At 37.5% G+C, this 24,497-nt stretch overlaps 1 protein-coding gene across 2 annotated transcripts in view; it reads right to left on the bottom strand.

Moving 5' to 3' along the window:
- Positions 1-6,361: 6,361 nt before the first annotated feature.
- The window catches only part of LOC128019819 (glycosyltransferase-like domain-containing protein 1), a 35,515-nt gene continuing 17,379 nt past the window's right edge, over positions 6,362-24,497 (bottom strand). For both annotated transcript variants that reach the window (XM_052606085.1, XM_052606086.1), the window contains exons 5-11: positions 17,575-17,670; positions 17,280-17,456; positions 11,722-11,831; positions 10,789-10,933; positions 7,762-7,832; positions 7,353-7,444; positions 6,362-6,672 (exon numbers count right to left, since the gene is read on the bottom strand). In XM_052606085.1, coding sequence (XP_052462045.1) covers positions 6,571-6,672; positions 7,353-7,444; positions 7,762-7,832; positions 10,789-10,933; positions 11,722-11,831; positions 17,280-17,456; positions 17,575-17,670 — 793 coding nt within the window. In that variant the 3' untranslated portion in view covers positions 6,362-6,570. The remainder of the gene's footprint in view (positions 6,673-7,352; positions 7,445-7,761; positions 7,833-10,788; positions 10,934-11,721; positions 11,832-17,279; positions 17,457-17,574; positions 17,671-24,497) is intronic.

Here is a 24,497-nt window from a genome sequence, read left to right as displayed (position 1 = left end):
TTGCAACATGTTTTTACTTTGTATTGTATTGTGATCTTTGTAAAGTGATTCTGTTTCTGAAAAAAGTAAAAAAAAAAAAAAAAAAATGTATTTCATGGCATCATTCTGCATTGTTTTCTGCTCTTCCTCCTGCAGCCTCCTTCATAAACTGTGACTCTATGGGCCCTTTGCATTGTCAGATAACGTACAGAGTGATCACATCGGTTTCTAATCAAGTCCTCTCCGATTCTCAAACAGCAGTCTCTTTTTATTTGCTTCCCGCAGGCCAGTGCTGAGACTGTCTGCATGGAATGTGCTTTTAATTCCATCCCAGAGATAAGAGAGAGTCTGTAATTATGGAGAGAGCCATCCCTCCTTGTAGCATTTTCCCTGCATCAGATCCCTCATAGCTTGGTATCTCGAGCGTAATGATGAATGGGTATTGGAGGAACAGGAGGGCGACATAAACCAGATTTGCGTCTTGTGCGTCTCTCTAAATCTCGACTGAAAATAATGCAGTGAAATGGGATGCAGCTTCTGGTGACCTCTCTGGCACAGATGTGCTTCACTCAGGGACCTTAACGAGTTCGGCAGGCCACCAAGACCTTCATTGTAACCTTTGAAAAGATACACACTTACTCTTTTTTTTCTTTTTTTAAACCACGAAAAGTTTACAGAGAGCTTGGATCTTGTATTGAATGTGATAGCTTAGTAAGTTCCTCATTCAGTTTTGACACTATAAAAATTCACATGCCAGACAGGCTCACTGGTGTCAATGCTAGAAAAGAAAATCCAGAAAAATAATAAAAAATAAGGAAATGCAGTGCAGAAGTATTACAGTATTTACAGGATATATATATATACGGACAGCCATAATTATGCCTCTAATGCAGATAAAGCTTTTAATTTTATATATTTTAATATATAATATAATATAATATAATATAAATCAAGTACAGACATTCCTATATATATACATAAAACAATAATAACAAAAAAAAAAAAAAAGATTGTTTGTATAGGACTAAAATCAAAATGTCTCATCCTAATTGGACAAGTGTCATGATAGATTTGCACCTCAGTGATTTATTCCACACCGTGTGGGTCTTGGTCAAAAGGCACTGAACATCAGATGCCAGCGCAGAGCTGAGAGGCCAAGAAAGTTCATTCTTGCATTAAATGCTTCAAATAACAAGAAATCAAAATGTGTGGGTGGATGGACTGAAGTAGAAAGTAACACAGGGGAGAATATTGGCAGATATTTGCTGTGTACATGAAGCGAATGCCCAGATTTATTCTGTGTTAGAGCCCATGGTCACATGACACTGGGCTTTGTGCAACACAGCTCACACTTTGAGAGCCGTCTTACTGCAGGTGGTGCCTTGCTCATTAATATGTGCAAAATTAACTTCCCCCACCAAATTGGCTTGCGAAAAGGTGTGGTGCAATTTGAGTGTTCAGAATGTGGTGTGAAGTCACAATAAAAAATAAAAAAGACAATTTAAAAAAAAAAAAATAAAATAAAATCATATAAAAGGCAAAAGTATTTATTTCAGTATTGCTGTTCAGATTGTTTGCTGCACAGATTTTGACCTTGCCAATATAATAAAATAATGTATACCTTTCGGGGTAGCTATTTATTTTAATTTTTTCATACATCTCTTAATTTGATTTATTTGCTAAAAAATACAGTAAAAAACGTAGTGATATTGAAAAATGTCATTGCATTTTTTTTTCTATTTTAAAATGTAAATTATGTAAAAGCTGTTCAGTATGGATGCTTTCAAAAATAATGTCATAAATAGATTTTATTTATCAGTTAACATATTAACTAAATCAAACCAACATTATGTGTGACCAACCTTTGCATTTTAAACAGCTTTGTCCTCGGTGCACTTGCACAGCTTTTCAGGTGGATTTCTAGGAAGGGTTCTTGAAGATTCTTGTAGTCTTCTGGATTGAGTCTGCCTCAGTTTTTTTCTGTTTCCTCATGTAATCCCAGATGGACTGGATGATGGCGAGATCAGACTTCTGTGTGCGTGGAGCACTGGCTGTCGTCAGACTCCTAAACATACAAAAATCCAACTGCATTATTCCAATTAATGGCAAAATAAATGTTTCGAAATGTAAACTGACGCACTTCAACAAAATATAGAAATAACTGAATTAAAATGTGTTGTTGGTAAAAAAAAAAAAAAAAGCCTAAGACTTTTGCACAGTAGTGTTAATATACATATATATATATATATATATATATATATATATATATATATATATATATATATATATATGGGTGTGTGTGTGTGTATGTGCCATCATTATGTTTGGGAACAAATAGCAACAAATTATTTGGTCTGCTAACCATTGTGACCAGTGTGAAGAGCTCCATTGACGCCATGCGGTCGGTGGGCGAGGAGCGTACAAAGCCGTATGAAACTGCGGCCTTCATGTTTTCTCTACGTAAGCCAAGACGTTCCACTTCTAATGATTTCATGTAATAACTGGAGACCACTGCGCTTTTCCGAAACCCGACAAACTCCCACACACCCCACCCCCACACTTTGTTTTCCCATCCCTCTTGGCAAAGCTTCATGGAAATGAGCGTCTTTGTAAGTCTGCAATAAAAAAAAGAAAAGAGAAAGAAAAAGAAAAAGAAATGCAAGAAAGGTCCCAAAAGTAAATGAAAGCATAACACTACACTGTCCCTGTGAGATGCCTGCCATTCTAACCACCAGGCCCCATTAAAAAGAGCCTGGGTTCCTACAGAACATGGCAGCATATTGATAGCATATGACTGAGTCACATGAGGACAAGTATGTATCTCTCTCTCTTTCTTTCTCTTATCCATTCCTCTGGTCTTCCTTTAAGATCAGGGATCAAGGCAATGCTATACAAACTCACAGTGAAAAGATGAGAAGTATTCTACCTATTAGTTCGGTCAGGGCCTCCTTCTCATCCTGTGTTCAGAAATAAACAAATGATATAATCACAGAACTGTACTGTACAACCAAAACAGTAATACACACTTCCCCCTTAGTAATGGTATAATTGGACAGCATGCTACAACATGAGCTGGTATAAGAAAAAAAGAAAATAAATAAACTGGCATCAAGCAGCATTGGCAAAGAGAAGATACAATTGTTTATTACATTTTATTAGGTACAGTCCATTACTAACAAATCATTTACAAACGCTATTAAAGTATTTCCCTTAATTTAGAAAGTAAATTATTTAAAAATAAGAATATATTATTATTATTAGAGGAATACATATTCTGACAAATAATAATAATATAAAAAAAAATGTTTTAGTAACACTTTATACACTAATAAAGTACTTACAAATCATAAACAAACTATCAGTTTATGGTTAATTCATAGTTTATTAACTGGTTAATACATTAATAGACTCTACACAAATAGTAAGTTCTTCATTCATTGTCCCTGTAATTATCACAATTATTACTTTTTAATTAGCTCATAGTAAAGGAATTGTTGATTGGTAATATGTGCTTTCCCTTAAAATCTTACAGATACATTAATGCATAGATTGAGGAAAATTAAACGCCATTACTTTTAGAAAATCATTTTCATTGAAAATAATGCAAACTCACTATGATCCACCATTTAGATCTAAAGATATTCATCGAGTTATAACAAATAAAACCCCAAACGTGCATGTTATGCTCATCATTAAAACATGCTTCGATCCTGACATCCGGAAATAGCACATCATTAACACAGATTCTCATGATTGAAATGAGTCCAAAAAAAATAAAAAACAACCATTGTATCTTATGTGTACAAGAACTAAATCCATGAAATGAATAAATCAGCTGAAGAGGTTTACTGAACACTTTCCAAGTAAAATGTAAAAGCCAAAATGTGTTTTTTATATCACTTTAGGTACACCTTGCTAGTACCGGGTTGGACCTACTTTTGCCTTCGGAACTGCCTTAATTCTTTGTGGCATAGATTCAACAAGGCGAAATGCATTCCTCAGAGATTTTGGTCCATATTGACATTAAAGCATTACATAGTTGCTGCAGATTTGTCAGCTGCACAGTCATGCTGTGAATCTCCTGTTCCACCACATCCCAAAGCTGCTCTACTGGATTGAGATCTGGTGACTGTGGAGGTCATCTGAGTAAAGTGAACTCATTGTCATGTTCAAGAAACCAGGCTGAGATGATTTGAACTTAGTGACATGGTACATTATCCTGCTAGATGTAGCCATGCTGAATAGTCCCTCTAAACTGGATTGAATCACCGGCAGGAGCTATCTATCAAAGAAAATATATATATATATATATATTTTTTCAGAACTACTGCCATGATCAACACAAAATACTGTAGCCGTGGGCGTCATCTGAACGATTTGAGTGTGAGCTTTACAATGCATGTGCACTGTGCACTGATCTTTACAAATCCAGATACTTTAATTTCTGATTACTTCATGATACAAAATTTACTTCACATACAGCTCCAGTTAGGGAACACCAAAAATAATTTTTCACCTACCTTATTTCTTTCCTGAAATATTGAATGTTAAATGAGAAAGATGTGAAAAAGTTCCCTTGAGCACACTAATTTTTATTTGCAAATGATTTGTAAGCGCTTTATTAATGTATACTGTTCTTTTAAAATGCTAAAAATGACATTTAATGCATATGTACTTAAATCTAGTGAAATAGCCCAATTTTTTTTTAAATAAAAATAATAATAATAATAATCCCTCTTAGTTTGGTGACAGTCATGCTCTAACTGTACTGTGACCACTACATTTTGAGGGTTCGCATTAAAGTGCCATTTCCATTTCCTAAATCCTTTTGCTGGTTTCAGAGGAGGCTATGGTGATTCTTTATCGTTTCATTTGCAGTGAGTTGCTGCTCTAAATTCTGTTCTGGTTACAGCAATGCATTTAGAAATAACACAGAGTATTCAAGTATTTAATAATTGATAACTTTATCTGATAACGTTGTAACAAAGGTCTGAATATCATATTTAACCCCAAAGCTGATCTTAAACAGACAAGTATTTATATCTGAAAGCTATATCAGATCAAATTCACTTTAGTGATTCCCCTGTCAAATATTAAAATATCTACAAATTTAGTTATCTAATTTGAATGGATGCTTTCCAAGCTCTGTGCTACTCCAGTGGGACACCAAACATTAAAAAAAAAAAAAGACCGCACAAGTCTTAATATCATTTGTTTGACATTGAATTTGGACCGCATTAAATTAGCTTCATAGTTCTAGAACACCATCAGTGAGAAAACAGCAACAGGCCAATGAAATGGTTTAATGTGCACTGAGTTTTATAGAGGTTGCTATAAACTTTTTATATGTGGGGTTACATTTTGTGCCGAAACGGCAGGTTATAGGCTTTATGGCGTCATAGGTCTTGACCTCGGGTCGGCCAGGAGTAGATGGCAAATTCATCTGATATTTCTGGATGAGGTAGAAACAGGTCAATTGCATCCATCTGCTTCTTATAAATAACACAAGGATGGACAACAAGAGGCAAATCATAAGTGATAATACTTTGATAACTCGCAATAAATGGCATACGGCACACAAAAGTGTCCCCCTCACTGACCCCCTAAAATGTGAAATTCATTACAGATGGAGGTAGGATATTAGGACTATTTTTCTATGAGCTGTAAAGGAAGCACTGCTACTTAATGAGGAGTAATGAGACTAATCTTGGATGCATGTGAGAAAACGGCAACATGATTTTATTTGAGCCTTTAATTCAAATTCTCCATCCAGCGCACCTTTATAATAAATGCATCTGAAATAATAATGGTAGACTACGGCTTTATCGAGAAAATGGCTGATAAAAAAGGAGGTATCCTTCAATAAATCTTGCAATAAAAGTAAGGCCACTTTTAATAACATGTATGTTGGCAGGCCTGAAGTGGGCCTGGTGATTGTGGCATTGCTGTGATGTGAAAGCAGACACTTACATCTTTTTGGAAAATCTGACAGGCCATTGTTAGTTTGGCCAGATTTTGTATTTTGCAAAAACATAAAAATAGCTAGTTACCATGCCCCCTTAATTATGTAGTGGGTTCCCGGTTGAAACGTACAGCCAGATCTAGGATGCAAGGAAAATAAAAGGACCATATTTAGATTCAACCACAGTCCTGGGGAAGCCTTGCATCAACTTTTACTGAGCCTCGGTGGACTTTGTCACGACCTGGCAACCTCAGGTGGAGCGAGAGCCCACAAAGTTTCAAGCCGCAACTTGGCTGCCACTCTGTCGGAGTGGGAACCGAAGACTCCAGAATTCCAGGCTGGAGTCCTCCGGCACGAAGGATAAAAATGGATATGAACCGAAATATGAAGAGGGCCCTCCTAGGCACGACACGAAAGCAGTTTCAGGTTTTTTGATTGTTTATTTTTACTTTGATCTTTTTTCCATTTACCACAAATATACAATTGCTTCTTTTTTTCCCCCACCAGATGAGAACATTAAAATCACATATGCATGTTTTTCTTAAATGAGTTTCATAAACTCTCGGGTCATAAACTCTCTTTCACAATGAGGCTGGATTTTAAATCATAATGTATTTCTTGGGGTTATGTCATGACATGTGCTCCTCTGTTAACTTCCTGTCACTTTCAGCTCCCAGGAGAGATCTGAAACTGCCCCGAAGAGTGTCCCAGGAGTAAGCCCTGAGGTTCACCTAGGGAAAAGAGAGACATAGATAAAGGGGAAAGAGACAGAGAACAGTGAAAATGTTATGGCAGAATTGGAATTTGATTGTCTTAGGATTAGTTAAGCAGTCTCTCTCACATGGATAGGCTTGAGGATGCAGATCTTAATCATTTAAAAATGTCTGTCTAATTTTACCTGGACATCAAGTGGGACCCAAATAAGTAAAAAGAAACAACAGCTATAAATCAAATATTAAAATGTATTTATGAAATTGTTATTAAATTATATTAGAATTAGAATAAGAAATGTATTGTGTATATTTATCAAGTCAATAATTCACATTGTGGTTGGCAAACAGTGTATAAATGTCATGTTTTTTTTTTTGTTTTTTTTTAATCGTCTACAGTACGTGGCAGATTTGCATCAAAAAACAGTGGATGCATGGCATTTGACCTCAACAGCAATTGACTGAATTTGAAAACTAAGACCATTTAGCTAACAGTGCATGAGTATTTTTTTCATTTAGCATTGCTTTTTCCCTTTAGAACAGACTTGCGACCCACCAGTTGTATGTAGCATCCTTGATAAATGTTTATTCATTTACAGTGACAGAATTTTATGACTAAAAAGCACTAGAATTTATGACTAGGATTATCTGTAGAAGTCTTTGCGCTTGACTTGATTCCCGGCTAAATTAACATTGTTTACCTGAGTAACATGTTGTCTGACTAATTGCGGACGCTTGCAGAAGTCTTGTAGTCTTTTACACAGCTGTTCAGGTGTTGAATACAGATATGTTGCTACGAGAGGAAAATACATATTTGATAAGTCAGAAACCTCAAAGAGCAGATGAGATCGCAGGCACTTTCAGCATTAAAAATTCAGCTGACACCATGCTGCGTGATGCTGTACATTATTGAACTGTGGTTATATTTACTTATTTATATAAAAATGCCAGAATGGTTCATGGCAAATTCTTCAATTGTGCTTTAAGATGAATAAGTCATAAAATACATAAGTTGAATAGCAGCTTAGCCTGTGACAATAATCTATTTTATGAAATGGATGAAAATGAAAGATTTTTTTTTCTTTTTTTTTTTTCTTTTTTTTTTTTTACCAGGGAATATTTCAGGATATACCAAAGCCCTCGGACAGAGGGGGTAACAGCCACAATGGACAGCTTCTAACCTGAAAGACAAGATTTATGTCATGTAAGATTCAGTTTAATCATGCATCAGGACTGTATTGACCAAATGTATGGAAATAAAATGGTTGCATTTCCCCAATTAACGATTTCTGAAATGGCACCATAGAAGTTCAGCGCAATGGAGCTGACAACAAACAAAAACAGTTGCCAGGACTGAAGAAGGGAAGGTTATTTTTCCAACTTACCACCCACCAGATGACTAAATGTTGATCCATATGAACCATAATACATAGCAGATCAAATCCTTTCAAATCATTCTACTAATTCAAATACCTAATAAACTTTCATAATGCTACCTCATAACTATGCCATAGTTTTACTCATGCTTTTAGTTCATCAAATAGTTCAATCTAGGGCAAACTTTGCTCCCAACTGATTCAACTCATTTGAACCCCTATTGCTGGCAGTGGAAATGACTGGCTGTTTAAATATTTTGTAGAATGAGTATTAATATTTAATTAGTATATCCATCTCTCCCTTCACCATCAGATCCTCATCTCATTTCCCATGCTAAAACCATGCATATTTTAATATCCGATTAGCCCTCTGCCATTCATTGCAGAAATTTCTAAATTCTGATTGAGCAATGGGACAAATCTCCTCGAACAATCCTGTGGATTTGTGTAACGTCTCAGAATCGCAAAGCTGTGTTTCAAAGCGGTTTGTATTCTTACATATTTAATGGTCGCTCATAGAATGCTAACATTAAACCTTCAGAACTGTGACATAGGAAAAAAAAGAACACAATTCATTTTCTTTCTTTTTTTTTAGCACATGAATCATGGATCAGGGAGTTTTGGTTTAAGGTGGGCAACATGTCTGACTTGCTGAATCCTAACCTATTAAGGGGCAGTTCACATGCTTTCTTGCATTTGTCTGCAGCTTTGTTTAACAGTCCAATGCATTTTCTATTCGCACCAAAGCAATAAAACATGCACTTTTATTCACATCTTTTTAATCTAAAAAGTATAAGACAGATGAAAGAAAAAAAAAAAAAGAACATATCGCCTTGTTATAATTTCTCTACAAAGGAAAACGCTAAATAAAAGCATAAAAGTCACCGTCCTTGAGCAAACACCAGACAGTGAAGGTTTAGAGTAGTATTACCTACTCTGCAACATCAACATCCCCTTCCCTGATCAAATTCATTGTGAGCACAGTAAATCAAAGTCGCTCGGCTGGAGTCTATGACAGCCCCGTCGTATGAAACTGATTAAGGTCAGTTCCATGTCAATGCAGTTAATGTGTGAGCGTGCAAATGCTTATCAGGCTTTTCATCTCAAATATAATTAGGCGATCATTCTGCTTGGGTGCCTTACTGTTTTTCTGGAGGGCACGGATGGGCGTCTGCTGACAATTAATCAGATTAAGCTAATTTCACAATAACAAGGACAGAACACGGTGGAGAAAAGTCCCTTTGCGTGGTGCGGAGCTGACCAATGAGAAGCAAGGACAGATCGGCGAAAGCATCTGAACAGGTGATACAAGTTTTGGGGTCTTATGGCCTCTTTCTCATATCATCGGGCACTTTTATGTACAAGGGGTTGATTTTTTATTAAAACCATACCCTTGTCCCAGACTTATATTACAATCTATCATAAAATTACTTTTAAAATAATAAGTTAGTTTACTGGTTTACAAAATATACAACAGAATCAGTGACAAGCATGCATGACATGAAGCATCAGAAGTGGTAAAAACGAAGTTAACGTTAAAATAAAATATTTAACTGTACATCATTTCAAATCAAGCTGTAATTTAGGCCGTTAAAAAACACAACTGGGAATTGTGAATTGTATTTATGATATATAATAAACTAGCTATTAGCATTATTTGGGGTTAAGGGGTTTAGAATAGGGTCATGAAGAATAAGGCATTAATATGTGCATTTTAAGTACAAATAACAGCTAATTTACTAGTAATATACCTACTAATAAACAACTAGTTAGTGCATAATGTTTCCTAATCTAAAGTTTTAACCAAATTTTCATTATGTACATAAAAGAGACAATTATCTCATTAAGGAAACATCCTTGCATTAATTACTCTTATTCAGCTCAATTCAAACGAGATGTTTTTTGAAAGTTAAACATTATTAAGAAAAGCCGACAGCAGGTGTTTGAACCCACACATCGCCTGAGGACGTAAAACACACACAGCTGAGCGGTCTCCTTACTCCTCCTCTCCACTGGACTTTGATCTAATGAAATCGAGAACAACCTTAGCCGTATGTATTAAGAGTCCCAGAGGGAACACGAGTCTAAACCATTACCTTGCAAAGCAAAGGATGTTTCCATCCAATCGATATCACGGCCCAGAACATGTATCAGTGCTGTCATCTAATTAGAATGTATACATTTAGTGTACAGAACAAGGATGACTGAATTCCCCAGTGTAGAATGAGCCCTTGCTAGTGCACTTTGGAGCAGAGCTACCTTGCATTATCAAACAAACTCTTCAAAAGTCAAGCACAGGTGACTGAAGATATTGATCCGGGCGATGCTGAACACATCAAGGGCGGTGCTTTCAGAAACACATGTGGTACCCTCTTGACTGTGAAACACCCCCAGAAAGAGAGGACAGGCCTCTGGGATCGAACGCAACCTTTCAATTAAGACACAAACTTTTCTGGGCATGTTTGGGCTTCTTGGGTAATCTTCACATTTTGTTAAAAAGTGACAGGTTGGAATAGCTTTAAAATTAGCATTTTTCCACATAACTAAACAAAGTTACAAAGAAGTTCTTATGAATTCTGTGGTAATTTACTAATATGAATGACTAAATTCACCAAAACCAACTAATTGTTTTTTCTTTTTACACTGAAAATTTCATGAAAAAAGCACACAACACTTATGCCAATAAACATAAATAAACCATTGTGGTGACTTTCTGTTTGCAGGGAACATATTTCTGTGACAGACAGCAGATGAAACTCACATTGCTACTCCAAAAAACTCATGCTTGGCTGTGGAAACGACGACATCTGCTTGGCACAGCGCTTTGAGGTAATCTTCCTTACTGGGCATGAAACCCCAGTGCTGGATGTGGTCAACCAACTGTTCTTTGGCTTCTGAAAAGATGTCTATAGTGGGAAGGAACGGAGAAAGGGACACAAGCCTCAATATCGATGTGTAGTAATTAGCGGAGAGAGGGTTGTTTAAACTTTTGGTCATATTTTGCGAGGAGATAAAAGAAGCAAGGTCATCATAAATTCGGGCATAAACCGGAGAAGGGCACAAATAATCAATAATGTGATTCTATTAGCAAAATCCAAATAGATTAAAACCGTTTCAGTGTGATTGCCTTCCGAGCAATCGTAAACATAATTTCATAACATGAGCGACCTTTACGATCTGTTTATTTCTTTTGGTCCTGCAGCTGTTTACGCCATGATAAAAGTTCGCATCTCAATATAAGAGATTGTGTTTCCTGTAAGTCTCACTTTGGCAGCGCTAGAGTTTGTGGGCACATAAATGAAATGAACACAACGCCATAAATACTAAGACTGTCCGAAAGATATTAAAACATAATTGTCCACTAATGGGGAGTGTATTTTGCCAATGAAAATGTTGCCTGTGTGCAATAAACAGACCATCTTTGAACCTAAAGCAATGTACTTAACAAATTTGTTTCAAAGTTAAACATGTAATAACATTTGTGCATGACATCAGAGGTGTCAAACAACTAAATCATTCTCTGGAAAGAACAGAAAGGTAAGTAAATAAAAATAAAAATAAGCAAGCAGAAAAAAATGGCCAACCAGAACATTTTGTCTAAAAAAAAAATAATGAAAAAAAAAAAAACATGTATAACAGTAATATCACATTATAATTATGTCCCCGTCTCTAATCCGTACAGCACATGATGTACCTGGAACATCAGTGAAGGTCTCTCCCAGGACAGAAACTTCAAAGCTCAGCTGTCGTTCTTTGAGTTTCAGTAAGGTCTGGAAGAACAGCTGTGGGTCTTTGTCATGTTCCCTTTAGCCAGAAAGAGACACAGCAGAAACAGAACAGACTGTTTCACATTTGGAAGCAATAACAATTCCAAATTAATTAATAACAGGAAAAATATTACCAAAAGAGAGCTCAAAAATAAAGTGTAGAAAATAAAAATAAATATCACTACCAATCATATTAGCATTAACGTTTAATCATACAGCTGACAGTTTTATCTAAAGTGCTTAACAGATGATGCACATCACGAGCCATTTATTTTTTATATTTCATAAAAATCACAGGGCTTTTATGGACATAATACACTATTTTAATATGAGGTTGAATGTATAGAGAGTTTTGTTTAATAATGAATTTTAACTGTGACAATAGTGGTAAGAGTTCTGAAAGTTCCTCTTCGAATCACAGCTCTTACACCTTAATTCCACATCTGAAGCTGAGGCTACATGTTCTGTCACTGTGATGCAGTCAGTCCGCTGATTGCTGGTGTGCTTCCATTGAAGTTCTGAGCTCAGCCAAGAGATCTGGCGAGCAGCTTCACAGCGATCACTGGTAATGCTTCATTACCTCAAGAATACTTCACTCTGAAGTCTGAAGTGTGCCTTAGATTTAAAGCATTACAGGTTTTAGTAAGATTAAATTAGGAGAACTTCAAAGAACGTTTTATTAATTTATATTTTAACTTTAGTTTGTTCTTCGAGAAGCTGAGTGAGTTGTCTAGCCCAGTCATTTGTAATAAATAAAATAAAATAAATAATTTGTATTGTTTATCAGTGATACAATAAAATAGTTTGTAGCGTTGATGTGACGAGTGGGGCGGGGCCGAGAGACCTGGGAACAGGAGCGAGGCCGGGGGAGTGATTGGGAAATGAGCGACACCTGCTCGACCCACCGGTCTCGAGTCCCACGGAGGAGATGGAGGGATATAAAACTGGAGTGACGACAGTGACGGACGAGAGAGGACCAGGCCTGGAGTTTATTTTGTGTTTGTTTTTTATTTGTGCGCAACAGTCGTCCGCAAGGGGCTGTTGCCCTGTTTTGTGTTTATTTTGATTATTAAAGTTTCAGTTGATTGTCCGCCGGTTCCCACCTCCTTCTCCCGATGATTATGAAGGTTTTATTGTTACAGTTGAGTTTCATGATTATTATAGTTTTTTTTTAAAAGTGTGTCTAAAATGTTACAGCAGAAATAACACACTTTCCAAATTTAACTGCTTTTAATTCAGTCATCAACTGACCCCAATCTTTCTATAAAAAAATAAAATAAATAAAAATAGGTACACAAACCACGAGACAGTTCCAATTTTATTCTGCAGTCAAGAAGAATAGCATCGCTGACCTTCATGCTAACAACGCATCTGATGAACAAGCTTCCCTCTGAATATAACCACCCTTAATGCACAGACTTGAAATCCTTCTCTTTGGCCCAAAGTGTGCGCATGAAGTCCTTTCAAATCCTTAAAGTCGACTGGTGATCCATGCAGCTCATCCTCTTGATAGAGCGGAGGTATGTTACCGAACAACGGCCTTACAGAGCTCATACACGTTGCACAAAAGAGGCTTTGACAAATCTCTGAGCTCGTCAGCAGTGCCATTCTGTATACTGTCTGAGGAAGAGCTCTCTTCACAAAAATGACGATGTTGAAGGTCAAAAACAATTACCGGGGCAGAAGCGCTTTGACAAAAGACACCTCCCACTTGGGTGGAATCTCCTTAGATGAGGTATTAGTGAGGGCTTATTTCCTCTCATTTCCGGTTCTTTTATGTTGCCTTTCCCCCCATGGCTTGATGCTGATTCCCTCATTAATTTTGCAGCCTCTTTGATTCGCTACATTGTGGATGTGACTGCTACCTCCTCTGGACTAAGACTGGTTGACCTGCAGGGAGGTGGCATGATGACTGCAGGGATGCCCATTACCCGGCCTGTCAGTCTAGTAACTAAAACAGCCTTCATGTGGCCCTGATGCCTTATTTCCTACTGACAGCATAGCGGAGGGTTAATTAATATGTCAGTTATGTTATGCAGGGATTGCTGGGGATCAACGTGCCTCTCACACTCAAAATGAAGAGAGGAGACCCACATAAACACACATAAACATGAGTTCACTAACATGCACTCGCAGCCGATGCTGGTCTGTGATGCCTGGGCTTTAATGCAGATTAGCAAGCATACAATACAAACATATTAGTGATTAATTATTAGATTCTTTCTAGGAGCTACACTTAATGGGCATTTTAAATGCAGATGTTAATGATAGATGGCAAACGTATGGATGACCCAAATAAAGTTTGAGGAGATTATACCACAAGCATGGAACACACACCGAGCTTTGATTTATTATTATTATTTTTTTTTCCAGGACTCTTTGATCAATAGAAAGTTCAAAAGTACACCATTTATTTGAAATATAAGTATCTTGCAACATAAGAAATGTATGTTTCAGGACAGTTCTATATATATAAAAAAACTCACTTTAAATGTTTGAATTGTGTTATTAATGCATCCTTTCTTAACAAAAATAATTTATTTCTGCAAAAAGAAGGAAATAAAATAAAATCTTACTATAAAATTTTGAGCAGAGGTGTAAATGTTCAAAGTTTTTTTTTTTTTTTTTTTTTTTTTACCGCTCAAATATGTTACTTTCCAAAACCAAAATGTTTTTTTGTCTTACCCTTTGACCTCAGAGTGCAATGAAAAAGACACCAAATAAAACAAATATGAAAAAAGGGGTGTTCTGCAGGGACCCCGCGAATGCTCATTAGCAGTCATCCGGTACTACTTAAAAGAATATGATTCTCTCATTTAGACAGCTATGATTAAATATTCCCCTTTAAGTCGCACCCATGAGGTGCATGTTTTAAAATTCAAACTCTATTTACTGCAAAAGCATGACGGTAAAGGATTCAAATCAGAAGGAAGTGAAAGGGCTAATTAATGGGGCTCTTGAAAGCCCAGGATTCGGTTATCTGGGGATTGATTAGGGTCAGCTGAAAATAGCGGAGGCAAAGCCTCCGGTAAAACAAGACAAAACAAACCATGACCGTGTCGATCGTTCTTGCTGTTCCTCCACAGGGAGGGGTGCGTGCTGGGGTCCTAATAAGGGAGTAACCATACATGAATGGATATGGACTTCTTCGGTTACATTTTAACTGTCAGAGTAAACGATTTGTTTTCCACTTCTCTACTCTAACACGACCCAGATTTTTTTTTTTTCATTGTGTGCAACCATCAAGAGTTGAATTTTTTTTTGGAATTCTGCTTTCGCTCGCAAAGTTGGGTTTAAATCGTTTGTGCCGTTTTTAAAATTCCAGCATATCATGTCCTTCCAAACGCCGTCCCTCTCTAACAGGGGTCTCAGCGGCACAGCTTTGGTGATGAAGAGGGCGCAGGAGGAGTTGTGGAACCAGTCACGATCCTTGCCAGCACAGTGTGGTGATGCATCAGTGCCTGCATATTTTTTACTTGGTCATTAGTGCCCGCTGCACAGTCTGGAAGGAACGAGAAATGCACAAATATGTCTGGATTTCAAGACAAGCCACAGAAAGAAAAGAAAACATTGCGTAACTGCCTGCGGAGAATGATCGCCTGAAAGACAAAGGTCCAGCAGAGGGAAAGCCCATGCCAGGCCATGTGACTGTCTGATGTTATACTATAGTCACTGTATTCACTGCATTTTTTTTTTTTTTTGAGAAAGAACATGTGCCTGTTGGGAACCGTGAAAAACGTGAAAAGGTTGCCCTGTTAGGTAAATGGGCTTTTTGCAAGCAAATTTAAGCCCTCATCACATGTACCTGCAAACAGCTGCCCTCTCTGACCTTACGCCCCGGTCAGCGCCTGCAATAAAACAGTCCTGTAATCCAACAGATGAAGACCTATCCAGGCCACATGGAGATTAACAATCTGCAACCAACTCAAAAAGAGAGGCTGGAAAAAAAAAAGAAAAAGGATGAAATGGGACACACTGTCAGAGATAATCCAAACCCCTTCTTATTTTTCCAGCAGCTCTCGCCCTGTGTAAATCCCAATTTAACTCGGACCTAAGCCAACGTTTACGAGGCACGGATGTTAACAGCGCTAATCCATCTGTGTTTTGCTCAGTTTTGAAGAGATTACACAATGGCCGCTTTTGTTACTGATACAAGAGTAGGTGAAAAACAGATACATAACACAAACAAACATCACAAAATCCCTGTGCCATCATCAAACTTCGACACCGGTGGTCTTTTTCGGTTGTTAATCTTATTTATGGGTGTTTTTTGGTAAGGAAACATGCCGTCGCTGCCAAGAGATGAGTAAAGATTCATGGGAGAAATATGTGGCTTGAGAAACAGTTGCTTTTTTTCTCTGCCCATGGCAGATGAGGTAGAGATACAATGCTGTTTGGTTTCCACTCATGCCAAGAGGAGGTCTAAAATATGGGGAGTGGAAGACATTTAACTTCAACAAAAACCACAGAGCAGTCCTGCGGGCAATGAAATATTTTCTCATCCCTCCCCCATCAGTCCCTGTGAACAAAACAGTTGTCAGTTGTCGCCATCGACATCACTGACAATATTCTAACAGTGACTTTCGCAAAGACTGAAATTGAGAAACAATGAGATGATGCTGAGAAATATTTCACAAGCACCGAGGGGGTCGATGGACACATTACACACTTAGAACTGCTCCGAACCAGTGATCTATCTATGCATGTTGAACCAAAACAAGAATGTTATCCATTTTCCATGCCTCTGTCGTACTGTCAAACAATTCCCTGGACAGTCCAAAGCAAATAACTTACAGAATGGTAGTTGTTTACAGGCTGATGCTTGAGGCACTTTCATGTCACACATGTTTGAAGTCTGCTGAGAAACGAGGTTCTCACATTACATTTCTGTGTGCGTGCATTTTTTTTTTTTTTTTTTTTTTTGTATTCTGCAGTTTTTACAATTGTATGAAATACAGTGTCACTTCAACTACAGGTACTTTCATGCTAAATATCACTTAAAACAGAAACTTTTTATAATGTCTTATTTATTGCTACTTTTCAAATGTTTTTTATTGCTATACACTTATAAATAAATAAATAAATAAATAAATATGTATGTATAAAACATAGCCTTTTAAAGTCTCTGATTTTATCAGTTATCCATTTTACACCCAAAAAGTTTTGTCATTCAACCACAGAATGTAATCAAGCAAAAATTATGTGGACGTGTTTTTGTTTTTGTTTTTTTCTTTTACAAATTATATATATTTTGCAAGTCCACAAGATCAAAAAGTGCTCTAAGTTGAAGAAACATCTTTATAATCAATTTAAATTCATTTTAATTATACATGAAGAATCAGTCAGTTATTAAAAAATAAAAGATAATGAAAAGAACGAGTGAAATATTGAAAGTATTTTGTTAAATCAGATTTTCCATAAATAAATGCATGTTAAATGAACTCTTGATGAACAGATGTTTCTGATGTTATCGTGAAGGTCTTACCAGCGATGTGGCCAGACTATGTGGAGTGGCTGAAGATTCCCTTTCTCATCGCCAGACGGACGAGACACTGGATGATTCTGCAACGTCTTTTGGCATGGTGGGATACTTGCAGGCTCCAGGGACTGCTCTGCCACAATCTTCTCAGGTGGCTCAGAGTCTATTGTGAGCTCTGGACAACTGCAGGGGTTTATAAGGTCATAAGTTAGGCCCCCATCAATTACTCACGGTCACTCTAGAAATAACCAGTCTCGGCTATTTTAATGCATAAACAGTCTTCAGTGCTACAGTACGTTACCTTGGAGCTGATGTTTGATGATGGCTTTGAGTAGCCATAGCGTGGATATCATCACACCACACTGAATGCCGGAGACGTTTGTGTGCAGGGAGGAATCTGAGGACGAAAGGGAAAAAGCCCAATAAAACAACATAAGAGAAACTATGAAAAAAAAAAAAAAAAAAAAAAAAACACGATGACGGTGAACACATTCCTAAATTTTTCTCTAACCTTTGTTGATTTCTGTAATAAAAAAACAACATAAGGAGCAAATAATTCATAGGCAACACCAGTTGGGATATAACATGTTTGAACAATATAATCAAAAAAGGTATCTAAAACCACATTTAAAAAAAGGGGCCTCATGTGGCATTTCTCTCTCCCCGGTCTTAAAATATGTTGAGCACACAACCGGACTGATGGATTCTGTAACCACGACGATTATTACAAGTTAAAGAAGTTAAAACAAGTCACATTTTCACGTAATTCACTGCCAAAAGCAATCCATAAAATGCAGAAAGCACTTTCTCGGTTCTCTGCGACTGCACAGCCCATGTGCTGCCTCCACGGCACCGCGAGTCCTAATTGTAGGTTTGGTGATGGACCAAAGCCAATTAGCTGCTTGAGAGCAAGATTCCCCCATGCTTACTGACGCGCTATTATTTTTTGCAGTGGAGCAGAAGCGAAGGAACTGCTAAAATTTTAAATAACCTACCTTGTACTCTTTTAAGCGTGCATTAAAAAAAACGACAGATATATGGCACTTTCTTTAGTATGGTACGAATTCATTTAAAAAATATAAAAGCAGTTCAAGATAACTGACCAAAAATTAACAAGCAGATCATTAACTCCAAACACAAGGTTGCTGATGCAAGCTTCCATTAAAGAAATGTAATTTTTTTTTTAAATTGTAAATTTTTTAAACAAATAATTTTACATTCCCACTCTGTAACAAGGTATATGTGAAGAAATATAATATCATAAAATAAAAAAATAGCAGTTTATTAAACTGACTTGAATAAATTGGATGTCATAAGTGGCACTTATACTTGTATTTCAGGGAGCCAAAGTCTTTGTGGTGTAGGGAAGCAGTACAACATGACGAACTACTAACCAATTTAGCACGACTTCCCACAGTATGTTTATAATATAGGTGGATCCTTCCAAGTGCTGGAGAACTCATCGACTTCAAAACAAAGGGGCTTGTAAAGGCAGTCGAGTGTAAAGAGGGTTTTTTCTCAGAGTTACGTACAGATGGCCGCCTTGACTCACCACAATGTTGGGTGTATTTCTACCTCCCACTTTTTCCGAAAGTTCTTTATCTTCTCAACTGTGTTAAGAGTGTTTCTGGGTACAGTTCACCAGTGTGCATCTGTTTGTGCATTTTGATCGCACTTTCATCTAGATGAAAACAAGTTCGGGAAGCGTTAGTCAAATACAGATAGGTAAATTGCGGTTTGAATGGAAGAACCTTCAAAGAAAGCTGTTAAAGCCACAAAATAAGCGTCCACAGAGTATTTGCTGTTCACTCTTTTGAAGTTGTCATTTCAGACGCAATGCTCTAATCCCTTACCCATTTCAGTAAATATGCATTCAGCAGCAATCAATGGCCATCCAAATATGAAACACCCAAATATGCCATTACTATTCTCTAAACGTCCCTGAGAAAGACAGAGTATCAATGAGAGCAGTCACTCGGCAGTTCACCTCCATTAGATTAGCCATTGATAAAAGTGCCAGGGAAGAGTTTCGCAATGGATGAATTAACTAACAGATGTGGACAGGAGAGCCAGGCTACATAAAGCTAAACTGAAGAGATGACAAGAAGGTGGTTGCGGCAAGGTATGAGCGATGGAGCTGCCTCGCAAGCTAGGAGGAAAATTTCATTTCGAGGGCCATTTTGAAAATTACACGAGGAGCTTTTGACTAGGCAATAAAAACACAGCCGTGTCCTCCAACAGGAGAGAGAGAATGCCACCAATTAGCTTATTTATGAATCAGGCGCAATTTCAGTGATGACTTTTACCTTGCAGTTGATTAAATGTGAAAGGATGGTTGGGGAAAAGAGGGAGGAAAGAAAATCAAAGTCAAAAATCATTTCATCTAATTTCCTTTATTGGCAATAATCACAAGCGGTCTCTTCTTTTCCCAGGCTAATGAAAAATTCCATTGATCTTGAGGTTGGCCGTTGCAATGGCTCAGAAGTGGAGAGAGCTACATGTGAGACATGCAAACTTTCTCCAGCAGTTCGGGCAGTTCTTCTGGGAGGCTCAGGACAGCTTAAAGGAACTGGGTTCATTACAACTTAACTTAACATTTGCTCCATAACAAAACAAAAAAAATTGAGCTGGGATAACAATGAGGTACTTACAATCGAAGTAAACAATGCCAAGCAAAGTGTAAATTTAGCTTTAAAAAAAAAAAAAAAAAACCCATCTATTATTTTATTTGTAGAATGGTTCAAACTGTAATTTTTATTTGTTGATTATGACAAATATTTGACCCACTGAGTTCACTATATAGGAGCTTTCTCTTTAAGAGGGCAAGTTTGAGCAGCTACCTTAGTTACCATGACTAGTGTCTTCACTGCCATTGTCAACATGACTATAAAAATTTACAGTTAACACATAACTTAACACAGATGATTTTTACTAACCATTTATATTGTATTTGTCCCATATTAACATGTATTCTACAGTTAACGCATTTAAATAATTTTATTTACCAAAAATTTGGTTAAATACTTTGATAATGTTACAAATCATCATATTGGAAAGATTTCTGATTTTTTTTCAACAAAAAAGATTAGAGTAATGGCTCCTGTAAATTCAGAATCACATCTCAATAACGAAGTACATTTTTTACTATATTCAAAGAAAAAGAAAATGCATTGCTGATCAAATAAATGCAGCCATGATGAGCATAGGAGGCAGGCACAGATAAATGAAAACAAAGATCTTAACCAGCCCAAACCTTTAAATGTTACTGTAAAATATTTAAATACAATGGTTATAAACGGTATTATTATGCCGTAACCATTCTTTTCTTTTTTTCTTAAAGTTGAAATAATTTTCTGTGGAAACAGACATTATGGCAGAAATGCTTAACTTGTATTGAACCTGAAACATCCCTAATAACATTCTCTGCCCATTGAACAAAAGCGACCGATCACGCAAAGGTTTAATGTAGCCAAGTGTGTCGTTTGGAAACCACCATCCCCAGCATTAGTCTCATCACTGTGCCCTGTAGGGTGGCTTGACAGAGGTCCAGTATGATGGGCACAGGAGACCGGAAGAGAGCCTCTGAGATGTGGACAGAGAAGGTCATTACTGCACATTAACATCTATGTTCATTATTACCAACTGACCTCATAGTCAAACGCCAAACTTCCAGCCCTAACTGTGACACACATCCTGGACTTCAGTCTACTCTATATGACATTGAGAATGAAAATATCAAACCTCAGATGGTGATGGAATGAGGATTCCAAATTTTAATGACAAAGACTTACATGCAGTACAACTAAAGTAGGTCACAGGACATAACCAAACAGACGGCTAGTAGAGGTTTCCAGCGACACTACAGCTTTGCCCCATTTCCATTTAACACAGATGCTGGATATGATTGTATCGGGTTGTGGAATGCGTTTAGCGATGACAGACTTTCCGTATTATGTAATGTGCATATGGCTTACCAAATCTGACATAGAATGGGCAGATTTTGACACAACTGCACAAGCAATGACATCTGTCATGTGAAACAGAAACATAACAGCCTGATCACTGTGATACAAGCACAAAAACTTCTTTTGTAGCAGGATGTTAGATGTTAACAATGGCAATGTAAGGACTGTTTTACTCTAAACAAAGATAAATGTTTCTTTAAAGGAAGATAGAAAACAGAAATTAGTTTAGAAACTGATAATAGAAAGCTATAAAAAATTGTGTAAAGGAGCTGTTCTACAGAGCGAAAGGCAAAAATCTCCAGTTCTGTTTCAATTACATCAATTTACATGTGGCTTGATGTCAGGTTACAACTGTCTATAATTTGCTTACATGTTCTCTTTTTTTGTTGTCAACACTCTTGATGAAGCTGAACAGGTGTAAGCATGAACGAAAACATCATGTATGTAGTGAACTCGGGTCTTTGTTTTTTCAGATAATGCTCAAATTTGGGGCATTTTTGTATTTGTAAGTAATGTATTTATCTTGACAAAACCCTCAGGTTGCTCTTGCACACTAAAGGACTACATCAGGGAAAACATCCCTATCTATAAAAATTCTGTAATATTTTTTTCCATCCCTGTATGACTGAAGTTCTTCTGTGAAACAGACAAGAAGAAATCTCCCAGTATTTTTCCCCACGTTTATCGAAAGTCACACTCTGATACCATGTTGTTCGCACAACCAACACTTTTCAAAATCTCTTATTTTATGTATCACAGAAGGGAGTAAGTCATACTTTTGAAACACACTAGAGTGAGAAATTTCTGACATAATTTTTAGTTTTGGGCGAACTATCCCTTTAAAGGCACAATTTGAAGATGTATTCACCACAGTAGTCAGCCATTAGCGTTAATGCTGCTTATTCAAAATAAAGCAGTAGTACCGAATTTCTTCTTATAGGGTGTTCCAAATCAGCATGTATGAGACAGTAAAGATCTGCACCCTTTAGCTTCTTGAGTATTCACTTCAAGTGCTCTGTAAGTGCTTTTGAAGTGAGCAGGGTGCATTGATGCTCACTTTTGGAGGCTATAAAATGTATACCTAGTTAAATACTTGATTAGATATTCCCCCTCGCCAAGACCCGGCAATCAAAGAAGGCACATATTTCCTTGTGCTTTATAAATACCTGCATGTCCTGATTACATCATGGCAAAACCTATGGCCTTAAGCCAGCTGCTTGGGACAAATCTCTGAACCCAGGGGCTTTATCCTTGATTCATTCCTATTTATCGCGGTTCGCTCCTAGCACTTGAAAGCGCCATATGGACTCAATTGTGGTTCGTTCCTGGCACATGTGATCTGGAGATCAGACGCATGCCATACGTTTGGGCTTTACTTTTGGATTATTTTCACAGGGCACATTCTGAGGAGTCCTCGTGCCACAAGGATGGAGATCCCTTTTGAAAATGTCCTCCGAGCACGAGGTGGTGGAATCCGATGTCAAAGAACAAATCAGAAAAGGTGCCCGCCAGATGTTTCACCGACAAGATTAAACGCTCAGCGGTTTGATTAAGAAAGCCCATCTCCTCTTTAACCCATCCTGCCTACATTAAGGCTTTAACAACAATCAAAAAAGAGAGCGCTACAGGATGAGTAGTAAGGCACATGAGGATTTGGAGATCGGGTGCCAAGTGATGAGTTTCTGACCGCTGGTGGCCACCAACTATGAGTACGGCAATAATCAAGGTCCCTGCGGGAACCTGAGCAAATATGAAAAGCAGAATTAGCAGAAGCTCAACATCAGCAGATACATCACGGCTATAACACAAAACCAGCTTTTATTACTTATACTTGTTTATAAAACAAGCTTGCATTGGGCCAACAGCAAATTTTCCAATACACTGGAATGGTTTCCTCAGCCGTCCAGAAATAAAATCCACAACTCAGTGTTTTACACACATTTCTACAAAAACACACCCACACGGTTCAATTAAATAATGTAACCCACACAACTATGAAGCCGTGGCACTGGTTTATGCAACAAGGTAATTGGCATCTTTGATGCGACTTTATTATTTCGATATGGGACCAAGGCGCATCATTTTCACTGCGCTGTTCCCTTTGAACCATTCGGAGACAATCTCTACAGCAGGATATCCTGCCATCTGCTTCAGTAACAGAATCACTCCACCAGTCAGTCATTGGCGGCAGGCCTCGGTACAGAGAGTCACATTCATGCCTTTGAACTACTTTTTAAAAAGCAGCCAAATACCCTCTTTTCCCCACCAACTTTGAAAAGTAACTTCAGTTATCTGTGCTGAGTTAAATGGGCTAATGAAAACCTGGTCCTCCTGACAACAAGAGTCTATGAGAGATTCCGGTGATGGATTTTCCCCTCAATAAGCTTGATAGCACTGTGGTCCCCATCTTAGGAAAAACTGTCATTGTTTTAGATCACAGCATTGGGATCAATACAATGCTGGCCATCAATCGTTGTGCTCTGATCGGGGTGCGTGGGACTTTATGCAAACATCTGATGCCAGTTAAGTGCTATGGAAACCAAATTCACTCTTCTGCCAGAGCAAAGAACAATGGAAATCAGTGAAGCATTTCATATGAGTCCTTGCAGGAGTGTCTTTGTGATGTGGCGGCTCCGTTGGACTGAAGCTCTTGAAAGGACACCTGATTGTCATGTGACTTTATGCAAACATACCCAGTTGGCCTGTTGTGTTTTAATACAAAGACTAGCCTTTGATAGGGGCCACCAGAGTTGTGGATTTCGGTGATTGATGATGTGGTATGGTCTCGCTCAGCTGGGCTCCTGCTCACTAAGGTCAATCATGATTGAATTACGGCTATACGCAAAAAGCCAATTAATAAGTGAGGTTTCATTAAGTTGATCCAAAGGACACTGTGAGGTAATAGAAGCCTGTTAAAGAGAGATTTCTTTGGATTATGTTACATTCAAGGAGAGATTACAAAAGATGTTTTCATTCTGAGGTTACTTTTACCTTGTTTATTTTTCTCCATCAGTCTCCTCTAAATGGGGATGGTGACTGCGGGCTAACCTTGTACTTTATTTACTTTAAAGGGAGTTTCCTTTTGCTAACCTTTATGGGCTATCCTCTAGTGTATATACATACTATATAAGTATTCTTGACCTCTTGCAGTCTGTCTTTTGTTTTCCACAGCATCTATAGTGAATATGGGATGGCAGTGCATTTTCATATATACATTATACAATTTTTTTATGTTTGTTTTGGCAGAAAGAGAACAAAA

The sequence above is a fragment of the Carassius gibelio genome, chromosome A9 (genome assembly GCF_023724105.1).
Source record: "Carassius gibelio isolate Cgi1373 ecotype wild population from Czech Republic chromosome A9, carGib1.2-hapl.c, whole genome shotgun sequence".
Lineage (NCBI taxonomy): Eukaryota > Metazoa > Chordata > Actinopteri > Cypriniformes > Cyprinidae > Carassius > Carassius gibelio.
The sequence above is the reverse complement of the archived record's forward strand: the minus strand, read 5'-3'. Positions and strand labels throughout refer to the sequence as shown.